This window comes from Arachis hypogaea, chromosome 4 (genome assembly GCF_003086295.3).
Source record: "Arachis hypogaea cultivar Tifrunner chromosome 4, arahy.Tifrunner.gnm2.J5K5, whole genome shotgun sequence".
NCBI classification, from domain to species: domain Eukaryota; kingdom Viridiplantae; phylum Streptophyta; class Magnoliopsida; order Fabales; family Fabaceae; genus Arachis; species Arachis hypogaea.
This window is the reverse complement of record NC_092039.1, coordinates 111,826,660-111,851,859: the sequence shown is the minus strand read 5'-3', so window position 1 is coordinate 111,851,859 and position 25,200 is coordinate 111,826,660. Positions and strand designations below refer to the sequence as shown.

Genomic DNA, 25,200 nt, shown 5'->3' with positions numbered 1-25,200 from the left:
TAGTAATTATGCCAAGATAGTCGAGATAGAAGGTCTGTTACAATTTTGGGAGTATGAAAACGAACATAATTAGACTAAAAAGAGCATATTATGGGACTTACCTTATTGAAAGGATATTCTTGTCTGTCATTGTCTTAATGTGATGCATATCGAGAAGAATATGTTTGATAATGTTATGCATACGGTGATGAATAGTGAAAGAACCAGAGATAACCACAAGTGTAAGGATCCAATTTTTGATAAACTGATTTTTCTAGCTATTTTGTAATTTATTCGACAAAATCCGTGATCACAGCCTATTAAGGAGTAGTGAAGTAGGCCTAATGGTAAAAAAAATAAATAAGAAAATAGTAATTAATAGGTCAAAATTGACTTTATGAAGGTAATTACTCACTCTAAGTCAAATTTGACTAGTAAAAATAAATACTCACTCCTTATGTGTCCATTATTTCTCACTAGTGGCTATTTAAGCTGGAATTTACTTTTAGTGACGATTTTGTGCACACCGAAAAAAATTTAACGCCCCAAAAACTTTAAGAATAATATTAGCCATTCATTATTAATTTACTCCTTTAAGAATAAATCTCAGCCACTTATAATTTTATCACGTGGTAAAAATTAATCCAAAGCGAACTTCTGACTAGTATTCCACCAATACGTCCTAGAGATTCCGAATCCTCTTGCTTGTTTTTCAAGCAACTTGTCCCTCTTTCTCACTCATAGACCTAAAATTATCTTTGATATTTACCTCTCTTAGCAGTGTTTTTAATTCCGAGTAACTGACCGTGATTAACTGTGGATAAACACGTGATTATGAGACTAACTGTGCTTCCTCGAAATCATGCCACTTCTCTCTTATTCTCAGCATATTGTCCTTTGATCTTTAACAACCTATTTACCCTATTAACAAATTTAAATATTAGTATTGGAAAAAAAGTCGGTAATCGTTTTTATAAGATAAACAAATTATTTTTTGGATAAATTAATAATATAATATTTGTGAATATTAAATTTGTATCTTCACTTAAAACAATTCAAAGCATTTTTATTTGAGTTTCCACTTAAAAGAAAATTAAAATTTTACACCTTAAAAATATTTCACATATGTATTAATAACTAATAAGTTCACTGCCCAGTGTTTTTACAGAAAAAAACTAAAGAAGGAAGGGCTAAGGATAATGATATACTATCGATACAGTAATTATGATTTTATTTTCTCAACGAAACATCCACCTAAGAAAACTCAAACATTCCTCCATAACTATCTATGATTAACGAGATGAAAACTAAAGATAAGTTGCTTAAAGTTCAAAGATGTAAATATGTTTTTGATCACTTAGAAGAAGTAAGTGATGAAGCTGACGTCGATGTAGCATTGGAACCAGAAGTCTGAGGTGGTGCTTGCAGAGGCACGTGCCTATTGATGAGCTCACATGCAACTGTTTGGATATCAACATCACCACTAGCAGTTGGGCCTATTGGGCTTGAAACAGCCATGTATTGCCGTGGGTCCATCATGGCCCGTTGATACATAGCCCAAGTTGCTGGATCAAAGTGGGAAGGTGGATCAAAAGTGGCCGGCATTGATAAGGTGGTGGGGGCAACACCCACAACCGTTGGTAAGTCTGCAACTGAGAAAATAGGTGATGTCGGCACTCCTTGCGTTGGAAAAATTGGTGGCGGTTGTCGTATCTCCATTGTAGCAAGATGATTTTGTAAGAATGAGAGTTCGGCTTGTAAAGCCAACACCTACATAAAAGAAAAAGAGATCAGAAAATGTCACAAATGAAAAATATTACATTGTTGACTAAGTGTTTAATGATGTTTATATGAAAATTAGTCATAGGAGAAACAGTATGACTAATTAAGAACACAATTCTGAATTCTCTTTACATTAAGCAAAAAAAAAATTCCTAATAAACAAAAAATTCATCACGATTTTACTATTTTCTTATTATAATTATATAATCTTTTATTTATACTATTTATTTCTCTCAAAATTTATCTCGGTAATACCTAAATAGCTACTTATTTTCGATTTATCCTATTATAAATTCCATCATGATCAATCGAATACTATTATGGTAGGTTGTTTCTAACTGTCTATCATGTTGATTTTAAATTTGCATATACTACCCATAGACTCTGTTTAATTAGTATATACACTAAAACATAGACATTGATATATAAATTAAGAAAACATAAATACAAAATATATATACATATTTTATGTTTGGCAAAACAAATACATAAAACACACAAAATCTTAAAAAATTTATAATATCCTCATCTTCTATTTTTACTATCATCACTCAAACTTTTCATCTACCACCACCTATTTTTCTCCTCCATCATTCATAATCAAAAATAAATTATCCAATCAAAAGATAAATAAATAATTAAACATCAACTCAAATTATTATTACCAACAAGATCTCTTTCAAAAATCAATTCAATAATTTTTATTTTTTATTAAAGAAAATAATGGAAACAGATAGAGATCTCTTTCAGTGCCACCTCACTCTTGTAAAATCCACTCAAACCGTAATTAATTAAATAATAAATTAAATAGGAGCGAATGTGATTAGAAAATTTAGCGATCAGAATTTGATAATTTAAATATGATATGTGGACTCAGTAAATTTTTCTGAGTCGGAAAACATAGTTTTCTGAATAAAAATGCGCACTGAAAATTTGACCGACAATACCGGCTGAGATCTATCTGGTACTGCAGCTGAATAAATTAATTATAAGTAAATAAGGTTAGAAAATGAGAAATTATAATTTGGGAAGCTAGAAATATTTAAAATACGATTTAAAACTCTAATCTTAAAGGTTTTGGCTCAAAATTGGGTAAACAGACTAAAACAAGTAAACCAGGCCTAAGTGGACCCAAGACACAACATATATAAATATTAGTTGAGTATTTCAGCTCATTTACCCTAGAGAATGAGAGAGGGGGCGGATAGAGAGAAGAGAGAAAGAAAACCTAGCTTTCCAAACTTCAAATCACCATAACTTTCTCTCCGAAACTCCGATTGACGAGCCGTTTACGGCTACACATCGCTCTTCTCATCCTCTACAATTCTATCTAAGTTTTGTGGTGAGTATTCCACTGTCCTCTACCCAAATTTTATTTTTCTCTTTAAATTCGAATTTAATTTGGATTTTGAGGAAATCTTGTGATTTTGGTTGTTTAGGAGTGCTCTAGTATGAGCCATGGGTGATATTCATCACAAACTTCAGTGGGATAAGGTAAAAAATTCTCCAACCTTATGCTTTATCATTTTCATGAACCCTAGGTTGATTGTAAGTGTGAAATTGGTTATGTTAGAGTATTGGTTGATTTTGGTGCACAATTGGAAGATTGATATTGCTTGTGGGGCCTTGGTGATGCTTGGAGCGAAGAGTTGGTGGAGACTTCTAAGAAGAAGCTCAATTATTTTGGCTACAAGAGGTACAGTTTAAGTTTCATTTAAGTACCGTGTGGTGTGATGAGAATTCCTAGGCTAGATGCCCCTAGCATTAAGTTTGGATTGTGTAAATAGTTGGTACTAATATGTATAGTTGATATGTATAGTTGATATGTAACGTAAATTAATGATTGGGTTGAGAATTGTGTGAATTTGTATGTTTGGTGTGTTGAAAATTTGATGAATTGGATAATAAATATTAGTTTGTGAAATATACATTTAAATTGTGAATTTGGGGCCGAAGGCCGTGAATCTTGGGCCGGATGCCAGAAAGAGGTAAGGAAGGTAAGTGATGTGTGTATTGTGTGACGTCATATGAGATTGAATGGAATCGTGATTGTTGTTATTTGGTTACAATGGATTGTATGGACTATGTGGTTATTGGTTTTGAGGGAGGAATTAATGTCTTTGTTGATAATGTATGTGAGTTGTATACGATGATATAGATTTATATGTATTAGGGGTTGATGGAATTGGTATTGTTGGAACTTGGGATGTGGAATGAAAGATATGATATGGTATTTTGTTTAAAATTGAGTTATTTGATTGAGATGGTAAAAATGGTGGATTGGTGGAATGTGAATTTAATGAGAATGTTAAAAATATGAGTTGAGGAGGCTTGAGGTTGATTTTGGTAAGTTTTGGTTGGTTTTGAAAAGGTTTGAAATTGGTTTGTGTTGAAAATTTAGTTTTTGTTGGTTTTTATGAAAGTTGTGATTTCGGTCTACTTTGACAGAACATAACTTGGTCTCCAAATTCCCGATTTGTATCAAACTTATTTAGAAATAAAATTGGATCCGAGATGTTTATGTCGTTCTAAGAACGGGTAGAAAATGATTTGAAACGAAAAAGTTTTGCCCGTCAGAAGTTTGGGGTTTGAAAATGTAATCTTGCAGCTTTTTAAACTTCGTAAAATTTTTGGTAAAACGTACTCCGACGCGCACGCGTCACTCACGATTTTTACTCTCTCACGCGTGCACCTGGCCGACGCGTATGCATCACTGTATTGATGCAGGTGCATGGTATAAATTCCAGAGAGTTGTGATGGTAGCGTGCCGGTTTTGTGTGAGGAGCACAAAACGCATCCACGCATACGCGTAATTGACGCGCACGCGTCACGCTACCTCTCTACTTCCCAAGCGTGGGCGTAGGCGACGCGCACGCGTGACCATGTTTTCAGCAAAAATTAATTTTTGAGTTTTTAAAGCCGAATCTCAGACTTCTAAGCCTCCATTTTCATCCTTTAAGTCTTAAATTTTTATAGTATGCCTAGTAATGAGAAAAAGCTAGGAAATGTGATAACTTGTTGATGAAGAAAGACTTGGAGTAATGAATCGTGATTGAGGAAGTGCAGAAATGATGGTTTGAAAATGAATGTAACGTGTGACCCCGGGTAGTAGGCAGTGGCGTTGTCCATTTGCTCTGAATATGAGATGGGGAAGGAGAATTATGATAAATGAGTTTAATTATGGAGATTTGAATGAATGTATGTCTGTGATACCTGGGTAGTAGCAAAGATCATGGTTCATCCCGCTTGCTCCGGGTCATTATTTGAAAATTGGTAATAATGAAGAGTGATAATGAATGAATGTGTATTTGTGATACCTGGGTAGTAGCAAGGGTTGTGGTTCGTTCCTCTTGCTCCTGGTTAATGTTTGAGATTTGATAACAATGATGATTGATTTTAAACTGAATGAATGTATGTTTTGAGATCCTGGGCAATAGCAAGGGTTGTGGTTCGTCCCACTTGCTCCAGGTCACAGATTGTGACGACTGGGTAGTAGCGACAGTAGTGGTAATTTCACTCGCTCCAGGTTGAGCTTTTAAACACCCGCCTGGGTAGTAGTCGCAGTAGTGGTTATTTCACTGGCTCTATGTTTAACGGGTAGTAGCAAAGGGGTTGTAGCTGAAGCCCACCTTCTCCTCATGGGTGTTTTTGTCCATGGTTAGCTACCAAGACGTGTCGGGTTGGCTATATAACTGACAGATGATATCATCAGTCATAGGGTAAGCATACATCATTTGCATATGTTTGAATTGTTTGGGTTTGCCTATTTGTTTATTGCTATATCATATATGCTATGCTACCTGATTATGTGCTACTTGTTCTACTTGTACTTTATTGTGTATTACTTGTCTGTATTGCTTGTGTTTGTACAACTGAGAGGTTCCTCATACTGGTATCGATTGACGCTGAGGGCTGTTCTTGTTGAGACGGAGTAATGATATGATTAATTTATACTGATTATTATTGAATGAGGTAATTTGAGTTCCTTGGGTAGACACAGTGGAGTGATTTCACTGCTCCAGGTAGAAAATGAGATAATTTGAGCTCCCTGGGTGGACGCAGTGAAGTGATTTCACTTGCTCCAAGTGAGGATATGAAGTATTGATATAGAATTGCTGAGACTGGATAACTAGTGATGATTTTGTTTATGATTCTGATTCTGGTTTGTTGGAGAGTTAAAAAGTTAGGAAGCATGAGAAAGATGAATTAGATTTAGCATTCCCTTATGACAGTTGCCTATTTATGGATTAGCGAGAACATAGGATGAAAATTGGTGAAAGAAAGTTTAGGATGCTTAGTGAGTTTTTATTACAATGCATTGTATTTATTTGGCACTTTTACCGTACTGGGAACCCATGGGTCGGGGGTTCTCATTCCGTATATATATCTCTTGTTTTTCAGATACAAGTTCAGGTGCTCAGAAGTGAGTTGGTTCATCTGAGAGACGGCGAAGATCTTTATATTCTATACTTTATATTTTGCTTAGAATCTCCCCACCTTTATTTTAAAAAGCCTATATTATGTATTGAACTCTTTTGAACTTGCCTATAGAGACTTTTTATGTTTCTTTTGGGAGAGATTAGGAGATACTGTTGTCAACTACTTTTATACTGTACCCTAGCCGACCTAAACTTCGCGGGTCACGACTAGTGGCTATTAACTTATGTTATATATCTATATAATGTCCTTCTCTTATTCTCCTTAATGCCTTTAACTGTATATCACTTTCAACTTCATGCTTTATCTTTAGTTGTCGATGCGTGAGTGTCACGAATTTGCGATTTTATATTTACTCCTTTCATTTATACTTATAAATTATGTATTAAAAATCCCCCTTGAGAGTCATACCACCTTATTATCATTAACTTATGACTCAAGTATAAGGATTTGAATATTAGAGTGTTACAACCCTTCTTCTCCATAGTCCTTCCCCAAATCATATGTACTCGAAATACACCTTCACCTCCACCTCCAATGTGTCTCTGCCGTCCTTCGTCATCTGAAGTGGCAGATGCTCGTAGTACCCCACACTCAACTTTTTGAAATCATCGAGAAGAGAGGGTGATCGAAATATGATGGGCGAAGAGGAAGAGTAGGAGAGAGGGCAACGAGAAGAGGAAAAGGGAGAAAGGCGGCAGTGGACGGTAGAGAGTGAAGGGGAGGACAAAGAGAGGAGGACATGACAGCGGTGGTGGCACTGGCGGTTTTGGAGGGAACTGTAAGAACCAGAATAACCGTTTTAATAAAATAATTTTATACTGCCCGAAAAATATTTGAAAATATAGAAATGATATTTTGAAAATAAAAAGGTAAATATTAAATTCAATTCATTTTTCTGAGTGGGAAAATATATCTTTTGTGGAAAACTTTTATAAAAATACGTACTAGTACTGGCTCTAGTCTGTCCGGTACCACGTATTTTAAAAAAAATAAGATTTTAAAAAATTGAATTTATTATTTTGAAAGAACAAAAATAATTTAGAATTGAAAATCGGGCACTAATCTTAAATATTTTGGCCCAAAATGGGACAAACGGACCAAAAATAGTTAGCGGGTTGGACCGGGCCAAAGTCCAACATATAAATATCCTAACTAAGAGGCATTCATCCTCATTTTTAAGAAAAGAGAGAGAGAGAGAGAGAGAGAGAGAGAGAGAGAGAGAGAGAGAGAAGAGAGAAGAGAAGGGTTTGGGGTTTTACTATTCACCCAAACCTTGTTTTGATCATAACTTGAGCTACAGAGCTCCGATTGACGAGTCGTTCGCAGCCACGCGAAACTCTTGTCGAGCCCATCATTTATAATGAAAATTTGTATGTAAGAACTCCAAACTCAACCTCCGGTTTCCAGCCCTAATAATTCTGCGTTTTTAGGTTTGGTTTTTGAGTAAGTTTTGTGATTTTGTTTGTTTAGGGATGATCTAGCATTGGAATATTGTTGAATTTTATCCCAAATTCATTGAGTAAGGTAATATTTCACTAAACACTTGTGTTTAGTTATTTTCGTAAACCCTAGGTTTGATGGGATATGTTGTATGATGTTAGATTGAGTTTTAAAGTTTGTTGGAGTGATGCTTGGTGGTTTTGCTTGGTGTTTTGAGTTGCGTGGGAATCAGCCAAGGTATGATTTCGGTTTTCTTTATGTAATATGTAATGTTTCGTGAACCTTAGGCTAGTTGACCTTAAGATAGGTTTGAATGATGTGATTGTATGATTAGTTGTATATAAATGTTATGCTTGATGATGATCTGGATGGAGGTTGAATGAGTTGAATGTGATGACATATATGTTGTTAGATGATGATTATTGATGAGTCATGTTGGTGAATGCTGAGTTGCGAAGTACATGGTTGAAGAGATTTTTGAGGAATGGAAATACTTATGATGAATTTGAGAAGTTGGAAACCAGTGATGGTTATGATGAGTTAAGAACTTGGAAAAGAATGATGAAATTATTGGATTATATGGGAGTGTGCAGGGTCTATGTCCATGGTGTGGTAGTTTTTCTGCTGCAAGAGTGTGTTCAACACTATATCTTAGGAATGATTTATGATGAGACAGTTTTTGTTGTTTCCTTCCTTGCTGCATGAGTGTGTAGAGCTTATATCTTTGGCGTAGCAAACACCCTACTACATGAGTGTGTGGAGCCTATATCTCCAGTGTGGCAGATTTTCCTGCTGCATGAGTGTGCAGAGCCTATATCTCTGGGTGTGACAGGAAGGCTACATTCAGGAGGATGTGTCGGGTTAGCATTTATGGACTGACAAGTGATATCACAAGCCAATAGAAAAGGCATTCATTATATACATCTTTTACCTGTGTGTGTGCTTTGCTTAATTTCTATTATGCCTAAATGAATCACATGTTACTTGCTAATTGTTCTATTTGTTGTACATGTACTCTACTTGTGCTTTACTTGTCTACATTACTTGTGTTTTCCTGCTGGGATTTAGGAGACTTGGTAGGAGGTGGCAATGGGATCGCCAGGAGGTTAGGCTGGCGAAGGCTGTGGAACAGCGGTGCTATGTTAGTTAGAAATTCCTTAAGATAGAATACCCTGTTTATGGTTTGAGTTATTTATTTATTCTAAGCTTGAATATTTGTATTGGTGTGAAGTTCTAGGATTGCCTTTGGTATCCCAAAACCTTACATCTTATATATCGGGAACTGTTACCATATTGAGAACCTCTGGTTCTCATACCATATGTTGTTGTTGTTTTTCAGATGCAGGTCATAACCCACCTCGGTGAGTTGCGAGATTGTGACGGAGCAGAGGATCTTATGATCTATTATGATATTTTGATTATTTTGTTGTAGTACTTTCTCTCACATTTTTATTTTAGACTTTATGGCCTTAGAGGCTTGATTTGATAGATAAGTTGTATAAGTTGTTTTAAACTTCAAAACTCTGTTGTATTCAGTTAAACTTCAAAACTCTTTTTGGTATTTCACACTTATATATGTCTTGTTTAAATTAAGTACTACCTTGTGTATCCTGGAGTTATCTACAAGGTTTTATATATATTATATCTTGTTCTATCTGTGCCTACGCATTTTAGTTATTGTGTATGAACGCTTCACATTTTGTAATTCCACTTTATGCGACTTTGAGCTGTTATTCCTTCATCGAGCTTCTAGTTATATAAATTCTTGAATATATATTATATATTGTAAGCTTTAGAACTGTCGTGACACTTTGCTATCCTTTGCTTTATGGCTAGAGGTAAGGCTTAGGGTAACAGGGTGTTAAGGAACAGTTATGGAGGCGAAGATAGTGGCGGAGGAAAGATGGAGGATGGAGGAAGGAATGATGAGCCACGGAAAATAGAATAAGGAGTTGGAGAGAGGTGGAAGATGCTAGTAGGAGGGAGATAAGTTTAGGAGAATGAGAGTATAAAATTTTGGAAATTTGAAAATTAAATGTGTAAAGTGTGAAATATTAGTGTCTCATAAATTATGTCTCAGTAACTCAACTATTTGGATGGAAACAAGTTTTGTGTCTTTGTCTCTATTTGTGTCCTTCCATATCTATCTAAAAATTGTGTCTCATTGAACCAAACATAGAACATGTGTCACCGTGTCCATATCTCAGAGAGACAAAGACAACAACCAAATGCTCTCTTATGATGATGGGCTTTTGTGTTTTTTCTAACACTAGTGATAAGTCAATTTAATACCCTCTCTGAAGAACAACTTTGTTCTACACAAACATCCGCAAATAAAACCACCTTGAGATAACATAGTCATTTCTTTTGAAGGTATAGTACATGGCTCTGTTTTAGAATCAAAGATGTCGATTGGAACAAAAAGAGATACATAACTACACCAATAAAGTAAAGTAGTGAAATGTAAAGAACAATTAGGTAAGTAGAGGCATGGGCTAGTAGGTAAACAATGATTTAAAGCAACTATTCTCCTAAGAGTTAAGTCTCAAAGTGGTCCTTGAAATTATATTCGAGCCTTAAAGAAGTCGCTGAAGTTAATAGTTGCATATATTCATCCCTTAAGTTGCATTCCAGGACCCAGAATACAGGAATTTATATTTTACTTGTAGTTTTAATAATGTTGTTGAAGATATTAAACTTGATATCCTTTTTATTTATAAATAGATAACCCTCTCTTAAATGAATTGATTACTTTAGATTCTACCATTATTCTTATCAATGCATTTATCTACTGTTGTTAAAATTATCATTATCTTAATTTGCATATCCTATCTAATGGCTAGTTAATATTTGTTTCTTTCTAATAATTTGAAATCATTTATTCCTCATTCAATCATCGATTCATCATAGATTCTGATTGACTTATTATCAAAGTTCTTAATATGTTACTATTACTGTTATATGAAACTAAAAACATTATTGATATTTGACTTGGTTTGCTTTTTTGGCAGACAGATTACTGTGTATTTTATTTTCAAGCTATAAAAGTTGAAAATATGTTGAAAATTAAGGAGGATTTTGATTATAAAATCTTGCCTCAAAAGCTTGAAGTACAGTTGGATAAGCTTATTGCAGAAAATGAAAGGCAAGGAAAAGCTTTTGATGATGAAGTTGAAAAAGAGGCTGAAATGTCAGATGGGGTACATGGAATTGGTAAAGGAGTTAGAGTAGAAATTACTATTAAATAAAGAAAGACATGCTCAATTTTTGTGGTTCTCCGAGCATCGCTTCCATTAAAGCGCAGGTTTTTTGAGCTCCCAGCTGCGTTATTCCTACTAGCCATTTGAATATAGAGAATAGAAGGTCTGCAAAATAGCTACGAAGAAAAGAAAACAAAAGGTCTGAAGAAAGAGAAGTCAATTTGGGGATTAGGATTTTTAAAATTGGTTCAGGAACCAAAATGTCATAAAAAAGGTTTCATATTCTATCAAAATGATTCGGATTTTATTTCAAGCCACTACCACCAGTCCACCGCATATTTGGCCTATTTTATGATGAGCGGTTCCTAGGTTTCTAATCTCGAAACATACCGCAAAGAACTACTATCATTTCTCTAAAGCGTTGGTCATATTCTATTGTAAACATAACGTTCATTAAGAAAGTTGTGTGAAACCCAAGGTAGGTACCTCCCCACCAACTGGGCAGTATTTTTGCCACCCAGTTGACAACTTGGACCACCTTTTTTGGATCACGTGACAATGCGGCACTGCTGGATGCTTTTGATCAATAGAACAGGAAGATGAGTCAGCCAAAAAGAAATAACACCAAAAGTAACGACCACCAAGATACGCATAATGATTCGATCTTTTAATCACCCATTTTTGGAAAACCATTTTTGGAAGCTTCTGCCTTACACATGTAAGATTGGAATGCTTGAATCATGAGCCGACCCTCTTGCAATACATATCCATTCCATATTTTATGAAATCACTAGATAACATTTTGGATGATAAAATGATGATTGAGTGCTACACGTATGGATTTTTCTCAAGCAAGTAGAAACCCACTTCGAGTAAGTTCTCTCAGACTTCTCCTTGTCAGTCAAGCAAGTGAATACCTATTTTTAACAGTCGAGGTACCATAACCATTCCCTATCGGTGTCAATCCTCTCTCGTAGGCTTGAGAAAATATTATTTGATTACACCATAACTAAATCAGATTTGTTTTCGATCCATTCTAGATCCAGATTTGGGAAGAAAATAAACATTAAATACACAATAAAAATATATTACATTCACAAAAATACAAAATAGAACTAAAAGAATGCAAAATAGAACATTTTCATTGTTCTCAAAGATTCTTCTTTCTTTTCCTTCCAAAGAGATGAGAATATCTCAAATCCTTGATTAACTGAAAAGATTGAAACTTTGCATAAGAAGAAAGATTGGAAGAAGAAAATAGAAAAGAAAAAGAAAAAGATGAACAGAGAAGATGAGATGGAGGAGGAAACAACCAAGACGCGACAATCTACAGGCAGCGACAATTCATAGGCGACGATGTTGCTGGAAGCGGCGATGAATGGTGCGATGCAGAACAACATTGACGATAAGAGTAATGTGGTTGACTTGAGAAGGAGAAATAGGAAAATACCGACGAATATGAGGTTGAAGAGATGACAAGATGAGGCTGATGAGTGGAGGCTTTGATTATGTAAGAGTGAAATTGAGAGTGGGTGAATATGTGATTCTAGAGACTGAAAGCGAGGGAGGGGCGGTTGCAAGGGTGAGGTTGTGAGGCAGATAAGAAAATCTAGGGGTTTTTAATTGTATATATATATATATATGGTGTCGTCTCTAATGGCTTGGGAAAAGCCATGGCTATAGTGGCTAAGAGTGATGAACTTGTAATAACATAACACGTGGCAGTTTGACTTTCACGAAAAAACTTGAAAATATAGATGTGGATAATCAACTTTTTCTTGTCTTTTTGGTGTTCAGATTTAGGCTAAAAACTAGTCCTGAGTGAAACAGATCAGGTTTCGACCCGAACTGAGAGAGCTTACCCAATCCCAACCCATTTCTTATACTGAACCACCATAGATCTGCTCCACCTTCCTTGCCGGCCTTTCTTCTACACTTGCTACAAGAAGATATCCACCCATTCCATCCCGCCATCATTGATGCACGGATCTGACCTAGTCCGCCTCAACAGAAGGTATTGCTGCTTGTCGCTGCTACTTGATCTCTGGTGTGCACTGGAGTTTTCTGGCTCTGTTGGTGGTTTGGACCGCCACTGCGCTGACGAGGTCCTCAAGGCTTCTCTCTGCCACCCTCGATCTTGATTTGCAGTGCTTGGTATTCTCTTCAAATGAAAAGCTTCGCTGTCTCCATCATTCATATGTCTCAGGTGCTTGATGTCCTTGAAGAACGGAGATGCTGCCACTAGAGTGATTAAGCCCACAAAATTTGACATCGAAACCACGTGGCCTTCTTCCATCGCACGCTGATTTTCTCTAACAATGTCCATTGCACATCTCGCCCATTTTTGGTGGTTGCTGGCCACGCCCTCAATCGCGAACAGTCTATTCCACTAAATGACATCCATATCCCTTGGCTAGTCATTTATCTACACCACTAGCCTTAAGAAACTAACCAAGATTTACCATAACTAACAAATTAATACAAGGCTTGAGGACAATATACCACACTCCAACTGTCAGTTTCTCATTAGTTGGTCAACCTATAGCCACTACTAGCCACCGAAACCACGGCCACCAGAGACGTGTATATATATATATATATATATATATATATTGGAGATATTATAGTAATTTTATACTAATGGGTATTAAACAAATATCCACGTGGAGGATACTTCTTCTCCTACCTTCACTACCTCGTTTATTAATCGGATATTCGTCCTTTGTTTTTATGAGTAGAAAATACTCTCCAAATTCATCTTTCGACAGGTAAATCCTCGCGGATATCCACTTCATGGAGAGAAATTATTATTGTTAACCAATACTCATAAGTAGCATAAGCAAGTTTAACAACATACATCATAGAAAAAGATCCTATCATAGCAATCAAGAATGGTTATGTAAACCAATATCTTTATACAAGAAAGAGACTTAGATAATTGATTGTAATATGATTATAGATGAAAATTCAGGTATAGTTGGAATTAATAGCTGAGAGTTGTTAGATGATAATTTAGTCAAATCTGTTAAATTATTTAACGAATTTTAGTTATCAACTTTATATGAAATTAACTGTACTTGAGTTTTCACCTAATTATATTGTACAAAGAAAAAATGAAACTATGAATTTGAATTTTGTATAGTAATAACTTTTTGATACTCACTAATATTATACTCTTAGAAACTTTTTTCCCTTTACATCTTTTATTATTCTCTCTTCATGATTTATTATTAGACAGTTTCATTCACTTAATTAAGGTCTCATTATGGGATATGTCTGTGTATCAAACTTATAATAAATTTTATGTTTAATTTGATAAATATTTTACTTTTTGTAAGAAGTTGATTAAAGTTGATTTTAAAAAGATAATTTTTTTTAAATAGTAGTATTTATATTTAGTAAATTAAAAATAACTTTCAATAAATATATACAAACAATAATAATGTATTTAGAAAAATAATTTTAAAATTTAAAATAATTATAATAGACATAAATAAAAAATTTGATTGCAAATAAAATTTTTCATCAATAATTTAATTAAGAGTAAATCTAAATATTTATTAATATATAAGATTTTATTAAATTTTTAGTTGTAATAAACACAAGTTAATTTTAAAAAAATATTTTTTAAATATCTTCAAACAAAATACTATGTACACATAAAAAATTAATTATTAAATTAATATTAAATATTTGTATATAAATACATATATTATTTAATTTATTTTTAATATTATTTCATATTTTAATATATATTTTATACCGATAACTAATTTAATAACTGATTTTTTATATACACACTTAGAACATCCCAACTTTTTAAAATCATAAGAAAAAATGTGTTAATTTATAAAGTAATAAATTTGAATTATATAACTTTATTCAAAAGAAAATTATTATAAAAAAAGGCATACATACTATGAATCATCACAGGGGCGAAGCTACATATATAGAAAGGGGGGCAATCGCCCCCCCTAATTTTAATTTTTTACATGTAAATTATATGTAAATTTCAGTTTAGCCCCCCCTTAAAATTTTATTTTAGTCTTTTTTTAGTGTGTAAATATTTTTGGCCCCCCTCTAATATTTCTTCTAGCTCCGCCCCTGAATCTATCATTTTTCAAAGTTTAAAGTTTAAACGAATAATTTATAACATTTAGTGCGCTTCTTTTATGTAAGAGCTTTTCACATAGATGATTTTGTATCTTATAAACCCAACTTAATTTTTGTGAAAAAGAAATTTTGATCTACAGTTAAGCCATCTCATGCAACTCGAGTATGGACAACATTAATTCATGCCATATTTACATGTGTAATATACAATCCACATTGATGTTCATTCAGAAACCACATAATACATATATCTCAAATTTACCAATAACAATTTTTATATCGGATTAATTAATTAATTAATTAATTAATTAATTAATAATAATAATTTGATCTCTATTTTTTAAAATATTAGATATCTAATTATTAATAAAAAAATAATTAATCTTTAATATTTTTTTTTTAAAAAAGTATATATCCAAATAGTAAGAAATTTTAGAGGCGGAGTTTAGTTAAGATAATGGGAACTATGGTTTCCCAAATTTTTTATAAAAAAATTAGTAGTATTTTTTAAAAAAAATAAAAAATAGTTCAATTGGCTTAAATACTTTATTATGACTTAAAGTACCCAGGTTCACTAATAGTTTCTTTATTCGTATTTCGCGTCTCTTTATTCAACAAGCAATTCTCTTAATTGATAAATTGATTCGTCTCCTATTAACTCTTCCAGTTTTACAGCAAGCAATCATTTTCAGCAATGAAAATAATAAAAAAAGAAATTGCTGAAAAATTTAGTTCTGATTCAATTATTGAAGATTTTAAGTTACTAAAGATTCAAAGAGTATAATTATAAACTATTTTAAATTTTTTATCTGTAGAATTATTGATTATTATCTTATTAGTAACAAACTTAAAGAATAATTATATTTACAAATTTTATTTTAATATAAATAATATTATTATTAAATTTTAATGTTAAATTTTTGTCCCCTCCAAAATTTTGTTTCAAATTCTACCACTAACTCAGACCTATTATTTTCAATTGGATAAATAAATTTTTAAAAGTGTGACAAAAATTTTTATATGTCTTATTTTTGTAAAATTTAGAAATCTCAACGTAATAAAAAAATTTTGGGATAAAAATGTCAAAACACAAAAATTTTTGGAGATTTATGTATGTATATACTCTTAAAAAAATTAGTTTTATATTTTTCTAGAAAATAGAAACTGATTAATTAATTTAAAGTATTACTCTAACTGTATTAAAAAAATTGTCTTAGAAATACAACAAGTTTCTAACTCACTAGGTGGATTCTATTGATTAAGTGAGACTAAAGCTATGTTTACATGTCTGATAATAAAATTAGAGTTACACGTTAATTTCGTAGCTTTGTTTGAAAGAAAATAAGTGTGATTAAGAGCTATGAAAGGAGATATTCATTTTTATTTTTATGTTCATTTTAAGAGAAAAAAATATCAGAATACATATATTTTGGTCCTTTAGAAAAAAAATTAAAGACAGTGACTATAATATTGTTTAATTAAGCCCTAGAAACTAACCGACCATATCCCCCTAAAACCAGCAAAAACTAAGAACTAAATTCATGTTACATCCGACCATTCATCATTTGATCATTTTTTTTTAAATTTGTTGTTAACCGGTCTAATAATTTAATTAAGAGTTGTGGCTTAATTTCATTGAAATGTTTAGAAACTCACCGGTAATTTTTAAGATGTGGTTGATTTACATTTTTATTTTTAAAATTTTATAAAAAAATAAAAATAAAAAACAAATTAAAATATTATTTTTTAACAGTTTTTTCTCTTTTCTTTTCTATTTTATTTTCCGGTGCACACAAAGCACTTCTGGTAGTGAAGTATTGTGTTGAAGGAATACTAGTACAGATTAGAGAGATCTTTTTATTTACGTATTAGAATTAGGTGAAGATTTATATATAATTATCTTCGTGTGAAATTAATAATTAAGAATTATTAGATGATAATTTAGTCAAATTTATTAAATTATTTAATAATTTTAAATATTAATTTGTACGTGAATTTTCATCTTAGAATTAAAACATAAATTAAACTTCGTTTATTAGAGGCTTTCCTAAACAAATTACTATATATTCATCAACATATACAAAATTGAAAGTAGTAGATTCAATTTCAGTCTCTCCTTTCGTGCTTTCACTTAATTTGTGCAAAAATGGCACGAAAACCATCTAAAAGCGGTGTGAACATCTGAAAATGGGGGTTGTTAATCCATTCTCATTTATTTGCTAACAAACAAATTAAAATGAAAGAAGTTACAAGATTACTATAAATTTGGTTTTGTTTTCGTATTCTTAAAATTTAATGTATATTCAGAAAAGTCTTAGTAATTAACAAGTATTCGAAATTTGAATCTTGAATAAAAAATATAAATTAATTATATTTTTTTTAAATTGTTCATGCGTTAAATGTATTATAAAAGTTAATGGGTAGTTTGTATTTTTATTTTTTATTTTTAGAAATTTATATAATATTTATTTAATTAGCTTATTGTAGAATTAAGATAGCCAAAGGAAGCAAACAATGAATATTATGGATATATATATGCATGAACTACGAAGAACACAACCTCAGATGGATCACATAATCATCTTAATTTATGTTATATGATGAGTAATCTCAATTGAAAATTTTAAATAAAAAAATATTTAATAACAAAAAAAATTTAGCCAAAATTCATCATAATTTATTTTATTTTACATTCATTAATTGTTGTAGTGTAAAATAAATGCTAAATAAAGTAAGATGAGTAATCATCTTAATTTATGTTATATGACGAGTAATCTCAATTGAAAATTTGAAAATAAATAGTACCTGTTGTTGAAGGGTACAGATTTGACCAACACATCCATAAACAGGGTCTCTCATTCGTGCTTGTGCTTCATAACAAATACTAATAACAGCATCAAGCCTCTTATGAACTGGAATTTTGGAAAGAAGCTTACCAACGTTGCTAGCCCCAAAAACCTTGTGCACCGATGCAAAGTAGATTGCACCTTGATCAGGATCGAAGTACGGAGCAAAGACACATCCCGGATCACATTTCTTCCTCAGAAACTTGCAAGCGCCGCAAGGACCGCCACTACCCTTACCTTTGGTACCACTCCCACTAGCGCCACTGCTACCGCCGCCGCGGCCGCCGCCACGGCTTGTGCTTGCACTCATGTCTAATCGGTAAACGTCCTCACTACTACTCTTTTCTTTTGATGACTATATATATATAGATACCTCTATGGGAAAAGCTAGGGTTTTAATGCAAGCATAATAATATTTGATAAGGAAAGAGAAGAAGAGAAGAGGGGTATTAATATGTATGAAAATGGGGCTGGTGGGGCTAGAAAATTTATGAGTGGGGGTTTAAATGGAAAAAAAAATGAAGGTGGTTTTACAGCCACGCGAGGGAGAAAAGCCTTAATCTCCAAAGTTGGTCATTTGCGTGAAGGAAAACATGAGTTACATGGCCACCTTACAAACATTTGTATTATGAAAAATATAGGTAAATAATGAATAATGAATAATTTATTTTTTAAAAATTAAAATTTAAATAATAATTAATTAATGATAATTAATAAATATGAAGTGAAGTTTAAAAATGCTTGTTAGCTTGTTATTGATTAGATTTTTTTTGATTATCTAACAGAATTGTTAATTTGTTATATTATATATATACAAAAATAAATAATATATATGTTACGGCCCGGCCCAGAATCAGCTTTGGGCCGACCCGACCCAAGCAGTACCCGACCCGGATAGACGCCCTCCAACCGACCCGGACACGCGTCCTGTACGGCGCACACACGGCCGCAGGACAGCGTCCTTGGAAATATGGGCCTGTCCCATAAGGGGGCCCACTACTGACATGTATATAAGGGGAAGATTGGCTCTTCCCCCGAGGTACGTCACCTTACACATCCCTTCCCCTGCTTGTACGATTTCTGACTTAGGCGTCGGAGTGTCTTTGCAGGTGGCACCCCCCCTCGTCCATTCACCAGCTCAAGTGCTCGCCAGCTCGGCTAGTCCGCTACCAGTGCGACCCAAGTTAAGGCGTCCTCACCTACCCATCTTTCCACCTGTATACCCGACCTGTCCGGAATCCGACAACCGAACATTGGCGCCGTCTGTGGGGATCCTCTTTGCCTGAATGGAAGTCGCGCCGGGCCCCGGCGACCGAGCTCGAGTAGCCGGAGCGGAGGGGGCAGCCTCCGTCGCCTCACAACGAGGAGGCCGGAGATCCCCCCAACAACACGCGAGAACCCGACCGTTCGGGGGAACGGGCGGCGATAGCGCCATAATAATGCAGGAGCTACGCCACAGAGTCCAGAACCTTGAACGACAGCTAGCCGACCGGGAGAGGGATGGATGGTCTACCGATCCAAGCTACACCCCGTCTCCCGGGGGCGAGGAGGAAGAGAGCTCTCACCGAAGCCACTCACGGCGTATATCTGCATCCCGGACGGAAACAGAGGAATCACCTATTCCAAGAAGACGGAACGACACGGTCATCTACTCTCGCGGCAGACAAACTCGCCGAACGACAAGAGGTCATGAGGACGGAGAAGGGAAAACCGAGAGAACACGACAACCTGTGATAATGGGTGCCACGCCGTTCCACCGATCTATCCTCGAGGTCCGGTTGCCGAAACACTTCGACAAACCGACGGACATGAGGTATGACGGAACCCAAGACCCTCTAGAACATCTCACGGCCTTTGAGGCTAGAATGAACCTAGAGGGAGTAGGCGACGAGGTAAGGTGCCGCGCCTTCCCGGTAACCTTAGCAGGACCAGCGATCAGATGGTTTAATGGCCTCCCTCAAGGCTCCATTTACAGTTTCCCGGACATCAGCCGCGCCTTCCTGGCCCAATTCACAACACGAATAGCAAAAGCCAAGCATCCTATCAACCTTCTCGGGGTAACCCAGAGACAGGGAGAGCCGACCAGAAGGTACTTGGATCGGTTCAACGACGAATGCTTGGAAATCGACGGCTTAACCGACTCGGTGGCCAGTCTCTGCCTGACGAATGGCCTCCTCAACGAGAACTTTCGAAAACACCTCACCACGAAGCCGGTTTGGACAATGCATGAGATCCAAACGGTGGCGAAGGAGTACATAAACGACGAGGAGGTCAGCCGAGTCGTGGCAGCCAATAAGCGGCAGCCCGGTTACGGCCAGGCTCGGCAGTCCGGAGGAGACGGTGAAAGAACAAAGGAAAAGGCTAGAGAGGAGGCATCGAACAAGGCACCTAGGCCGTTCCCTCGAGTTGGGAAATTTACTAACTACACTCCACTCGCCCTTCCCATAGTGGAAGTTTACCAACAAATAGCTGAGAAGGGAATTCTTCCGAAACCCCGACCACTCAAGGACCGCACGGGTGGAAACAAGAACCTTTATTGTGATTACCATAAGGGATATGGCCATCAAACACAGGACTGTTTCGACCTGAAGGATGCATTAGAACAGGCGATAAGGGAAGGAAAACTAGCAGCGTTCTCCCACCTCATCAGGGAGCCGAGAAGGCGTTATCGCGACCAGGACGAGGAAGGCAAGACACGCTCGGCCAAGCGGCGACAGGAGCCCGAAGATAGAGACCATGGCCTCACTGTGATAAACGTGGTAACGGCCAAAAACGCCGCACCAAAGTCCCGGTCAGCACACAAGAAGGACGCCAAGATTCTGGCGATCTCATCTCAACCAGTGCAAAACACCAAAAAACCTCCATCCATTTCTTTCGGCCCAGAAGACCAATGGTTCAGCGACGCCCCGGAAAACCCACCCATGGTCATAACGGCCAGGGTGGGAACCGGCCTCGTCAAACGGATCCTTGTCGACACTGGAGCTGATTCAAACATCATGTTCCGCAACGTGTTCGACGCACTGGGGTTAAAGGATGCCGACTTAACGACCCACCAGCACGGGGTCATCGGGTTAGGCGACCACTTCATCAAACCAGACGGAGTTATTCCCCTACCGATCTCGGTAGGACAAATACGAGGCCGAAGATCGGCGATGGCCGAATTCGTAATCCTTCGAGACTCCACAGTCTACAACATCATCTTGGGAAGAAAACCAATCAACGATTTTGAAGCCATAATCAACACCAAGTTGTTAGTTATGAAGTTTGTCACCGATGATGGATCCATAGGGACCATAAGGGGAGACCTCGAGACGGCGGTCGCTTGTGACAACGCCAGCCTTTCCCTTAGAAAGAAGTCCAAGGAAGCATCTGGCGTATTTCTAGCCGACCTTGATGCCAGAGTAGAGGACAAGCCGAGGCCGGAACCAGAAGGGGACCTGGAGAAATTTAGCATCGGGGACGAAGGGGAGAAGTTCACATTCGTTAACAAGAACCTCCCACATGAGCTGAAGGAGCCTTTAATTGAAATGATAAGGGCAAACAGAGACCTGTTCGCATGGACGCCCGCTGACATGCCAGGCATAGATCCACAAATCATCTCACATCACCTAGCCGTCAAGCCGGAAGCACGCCCAGTGGCTCAACGGAGAAGAAAGATGTCGGCAGAAAGAGCAGAGGAGGTAGCCAAGCAAACGGCCGGCCTCCTAGAGGCAGGTTTCATACGGGAAGTAGACTACTCGACGTGGCTCTCAAATGTGGTATTAGTGAAAAAACACAATGGTAGGTGGAGAATGTGCGTGGACTACTCTGACCTTAACAAAGCATGCCCCAAAGATTGCTTCCCACTCCCCAACATAGATGCACTCGTCGACGCTGCGGCGGGGTACCGGTATCTGAGTTTCATGGATGCCTACTCTGGTTACAATCAGATACCGATGCACCGACCAGACGAGGACAAAACGGCGTTCATAACGCCAGGAGGAACGTTCTGCTATAAGGTAATGCCATTTGGCTTGAAAAATGCAGGGGCAACGTATCAAAGGCTGATGAACAGGATATTCCACAACCTCATAGGAAAAACGGTCGAAGTTTACGTGGACGACATCCTGGCAAAGACAACACGACCTGATGACCTCCTAAACGACCTGGCAAGCGTATTTGCGTCCCTCCGTCAACATGGCATGAGGCTGAACCCCCTCAAATGCGCCTTTGCCATGGAAGCCGGCAAGTTCCTGGGATTCATGATAACTCAAAGAGGGGTAGAGGCTAACCCGGAGAAGTGCCAGGCAATACTTCAGATGAAGAGCCCGGGATGTATCAAGGACGTCCAGAGGTTGGCAGGAAGGTTGACATCACTCTCTCGGTTTCTCGGAGCCTCAGCGGCAAAGGCCCTGCCGTTTTTTAACCTCATGAAGAAAGGGATGGCGTTCGAATGGACACCAGCGTGCGAAGAAGCCTTTCGACACTTCAAGGAAATCTTGGCGGCACCCCCCGTTCTCGGGAAGCCAAGAGACGGGGAACCACTATACCTGTATCTCGCCATAACAAGCGAAGCCCTGGCCGCAGTGCTAGTACGGGAGGACGGGAAAACCCAACAGCCAGTCTACTTCATAAGCAGGGCTCTGCAAGGAGCAGAATTAAGATACAGCAAGCTGGAAAAGCTAGCCCTAGCGCTCCTAACTTCCTCGAGAAGGTTGAAGCAATACTTCCAGAGTCACCAAGTGGTCGTCAGGACAGACCAAGGGATTAGGCAAGTTCTCCAAAAACCCGACCTGGCGGGAAGAATGATGACTTGGTCCATCGAACTCTCCCAATATGACATACGATACGAGCCCCGGCAAGCCATCAAGGCGCAGGCCATGGCGGATTTTTTGGTGGAAGTAGCAGGAGATCCAGGCGAAGACATAGGCACACGGTGGAAGCTCCATGTGGACGGAGCCTCCAACCAGACCTACGGAGGAGCCGGGATCATCCTAGAAAGTCCAAACGGGGTCGTATACGAACAGTCGGTCAGATTCGAGTTTCCCATCTCGAACAATCAAGCAGAATACGAAGCCCTCATTGGAGGCTTAACCCTAGCAACAGAGGTCGGCGCAAAAAGACTGGAAGTATGCAGCGATTCCCAAGTCGTCACTTCCCAAGTGAACGGCAGCTACCAAGCCAAGGACCCCTTGTTGCAGAAGTACTTGGAAAAGGTCAAAAGCTTGAGCCAAAAGTTCGACGAGGTCACGATCCAGCATGTACCCAGGGAAAGGAACACACGAGCAGACCTTCTATCAAAATTAGCCAGCACCAAGCCAGGGGAGGGAAACCGGTCTCTCATCCAAGGCATGACAAGGGAACCCGCGATCACACTACACATAGCGACCCTAAGTCCTTCATGGCTAGACCCCATCACCGACTACCTAGAACACGGCCAAGTCCCTGGTGACGAAAAGGATGCGTTGAAATTAAGGAGGGAAGCGGCCAAGTACGCTGTCATCCAAGGACAGCTGTTCAGAAAGGGACTCAGCCAACCCTTACTGAAGTGCCTACACCCCGACCAAACGGACTACGTCCTCAAGGAAGTCCACGAGGGCTGCTGTGGGCACCACATCGGAGGGAAAGCCCTAGCAAGGAAGTTGATCCGAGCTGGATACTACTGGCCATCGATGATGGCAGATTCCAAAGAGTTTGTCAAGAAATGCATAAAGTGCCAACAGAACGCCAACTTTGCCAAGGCACCGGCAAACGAGTTGAGCTTGCTGACGACTTCCCGGCCGTTCGCTCAGTGGGGAATCGACCTCTTAGGGCCCTTCCCCGTCGGCCCCGGGCAGGTCAAATATCTCATAGTGGCAATCGATTACTATACCAAATGGATAGAAGCCGAACCGTTGGCCAGCATATCCTCGGCCAATTGCAGAAAATTCATGTGGAGGCAGGTGATAACACGGTTCGGGATACCAGAAGCCGTCATCTCGGACAACGGCACACAATTTGCTGACAAAAAGTTCACAGAATTCCTCAACGGCCTAGGTATAAGGCAAAGGTTCTCTTCGGTGGAACACCCTCGGACGAACGGACAAGTGGAGTCCGCCAACAAAGTTATCCTTTCAGGGCTAAAGAAGAGGTTGGACAACAAAAAGGGTACCTGGGCCGACGAGCTGGCATCGGTCCTCTGGTCTTATCGAACAACCGAGCAATCCTCCACCAAGGAAACCCCTTTCCGACTAACATACGGGGTGGACGCAGTAATACCCGTGGAGATCGGTGAATCGAGTCCGCGATTGCTTTTGAAAGGAGTAGAGGAAACTGTAGAAAAAGACCTGATAGATGAAGCCCGGGAGATGGCCCATTTGACGGAAACAGCGCTAAAACAAAGAATAGCTCTGCGCTACAACACCAAAGTGCTCAAGAGGGACTTTGAACCTGACGACCTCGTCCTGAGACGGAACGATATCGGCCTGCCGACCCCCGGTGAAGGCAAGCTAGCGGCAAACTGGGAAGGCCCTTACAGAGTAAAGAAGGTGATGGGAAAAGGAGCCTTCAAGTTAGAAAGGCTCGATGGCAAGGAGGTCCCGAGAACATGGAATGCGGACAACCTAAAAAGATTCTACTCCTAGGAGGAGACCCGACTAACCGACCAGGATAGCTAAGTGGTCACCTCACAAATTTATCTTTCGAACAGCGACTTATCTGTCCTTTACACAGTTACCGAATAATATATACTTGTGCAAATTTTCTCTCCTATTTTGTCACTTAATTTTCCAGATAAACCACCACGTCCAACGACGACATACGTCCCTGGGACTGATCACCCCGGGAACCCGTCAATCACAATCATAACGACAACGCAAAAGGCCATGAGCCATTGATATAAGCAAAGACGATAAACCAAAAAACGGTTAAAAGAAACGACAACACGAGCAAACGATAAAACGGTCGTTGATGAAAAGCCAACATAAAACGGCTAAACACCAAAAGCGTTAAACTGTTCGCAAGCCAAAAACGGCTAAAATTAAAATAGTCTACAAGTCATAACAAAGCGGCTACACGAAAGCTGTAAACACAAATTCACTTCTTAGGGACATCGACGACCTTGCCATCAAGAATAACCTTGCGGACCCCGATTGCCGACGTGTCGAACTCAGGAGCAACAATCTTAATTTGAGCTTTGAGGGCTTCCTCAGTACCCAAGATCGCAGCCTTACCCTGCTTCACGACATCTTTATACTTCGACTTCCATGTCGACAGCTCGGCCTCCACGGCCCGCTTTTCTTCTTCAACTTCGGCCACCCGCTTTTGCGCTGCGCCGACCTGTCCTTCCAGAGCCATCTCACGCTCGAGCAAACGTTCAATCGTTGCGTCTGACTCTTTTTGTTTCTTCTCGGCGGCCGATAACTTTTGTTCAGCGGCGGCAG

The 25,200-nt window shown here is 37.9% G+C and overlaps 2 protein-coding genes across 2 annotated transcripts; one reads left to right on the top strand and one right to left on the bottom strand.

Annotated features, from left to right (window-relative positions):
• Positions 1-1,180: 1,180 nt before the first annotated feature.
• Positions 1,181-18,313, bottom strand: LOC112797292 (LOB domain-containing protein 30). Its single transcript, XM_025840144.3, has 2 exons — positions 17,760-18,313; positions 1,181-1,749 (listed from the first exon to the last, which is right to left on the bottom strand). Exons 1-2 carry the CDS (start codon positions 18,108-18,110, stop codon positions 1,333-1,335), a joined length of 768 nt encoding a protein of 255 aa, XP_025695929.1. The 5' UTR covers positions 18,111-18,313; the 3' UTR covers positions 1,181-1,332.
• A 926-nt stretch (positions 18,314-19,239) lies between these two features.
• On the top strand, positions 19,240-24,402 carry LOC140184217 (uncharacterized). Its single transcript, XM_072234525.1, has 3 exons — positions 19,240-19,889; positions 19,953-21,580; positions 21,875-24,402. The coding sequence occupies exons 1-3, from the start codon at positions 19,240-19,242 to the stop codon at positions 24,400-24,402; spliced, it is 4,806 nt and encodes a 1,601-aa protein (XP_072090626.1).
• The last annotated feature ends 798 nt before the right edge of the window (positions 24,403-25,200 follow it).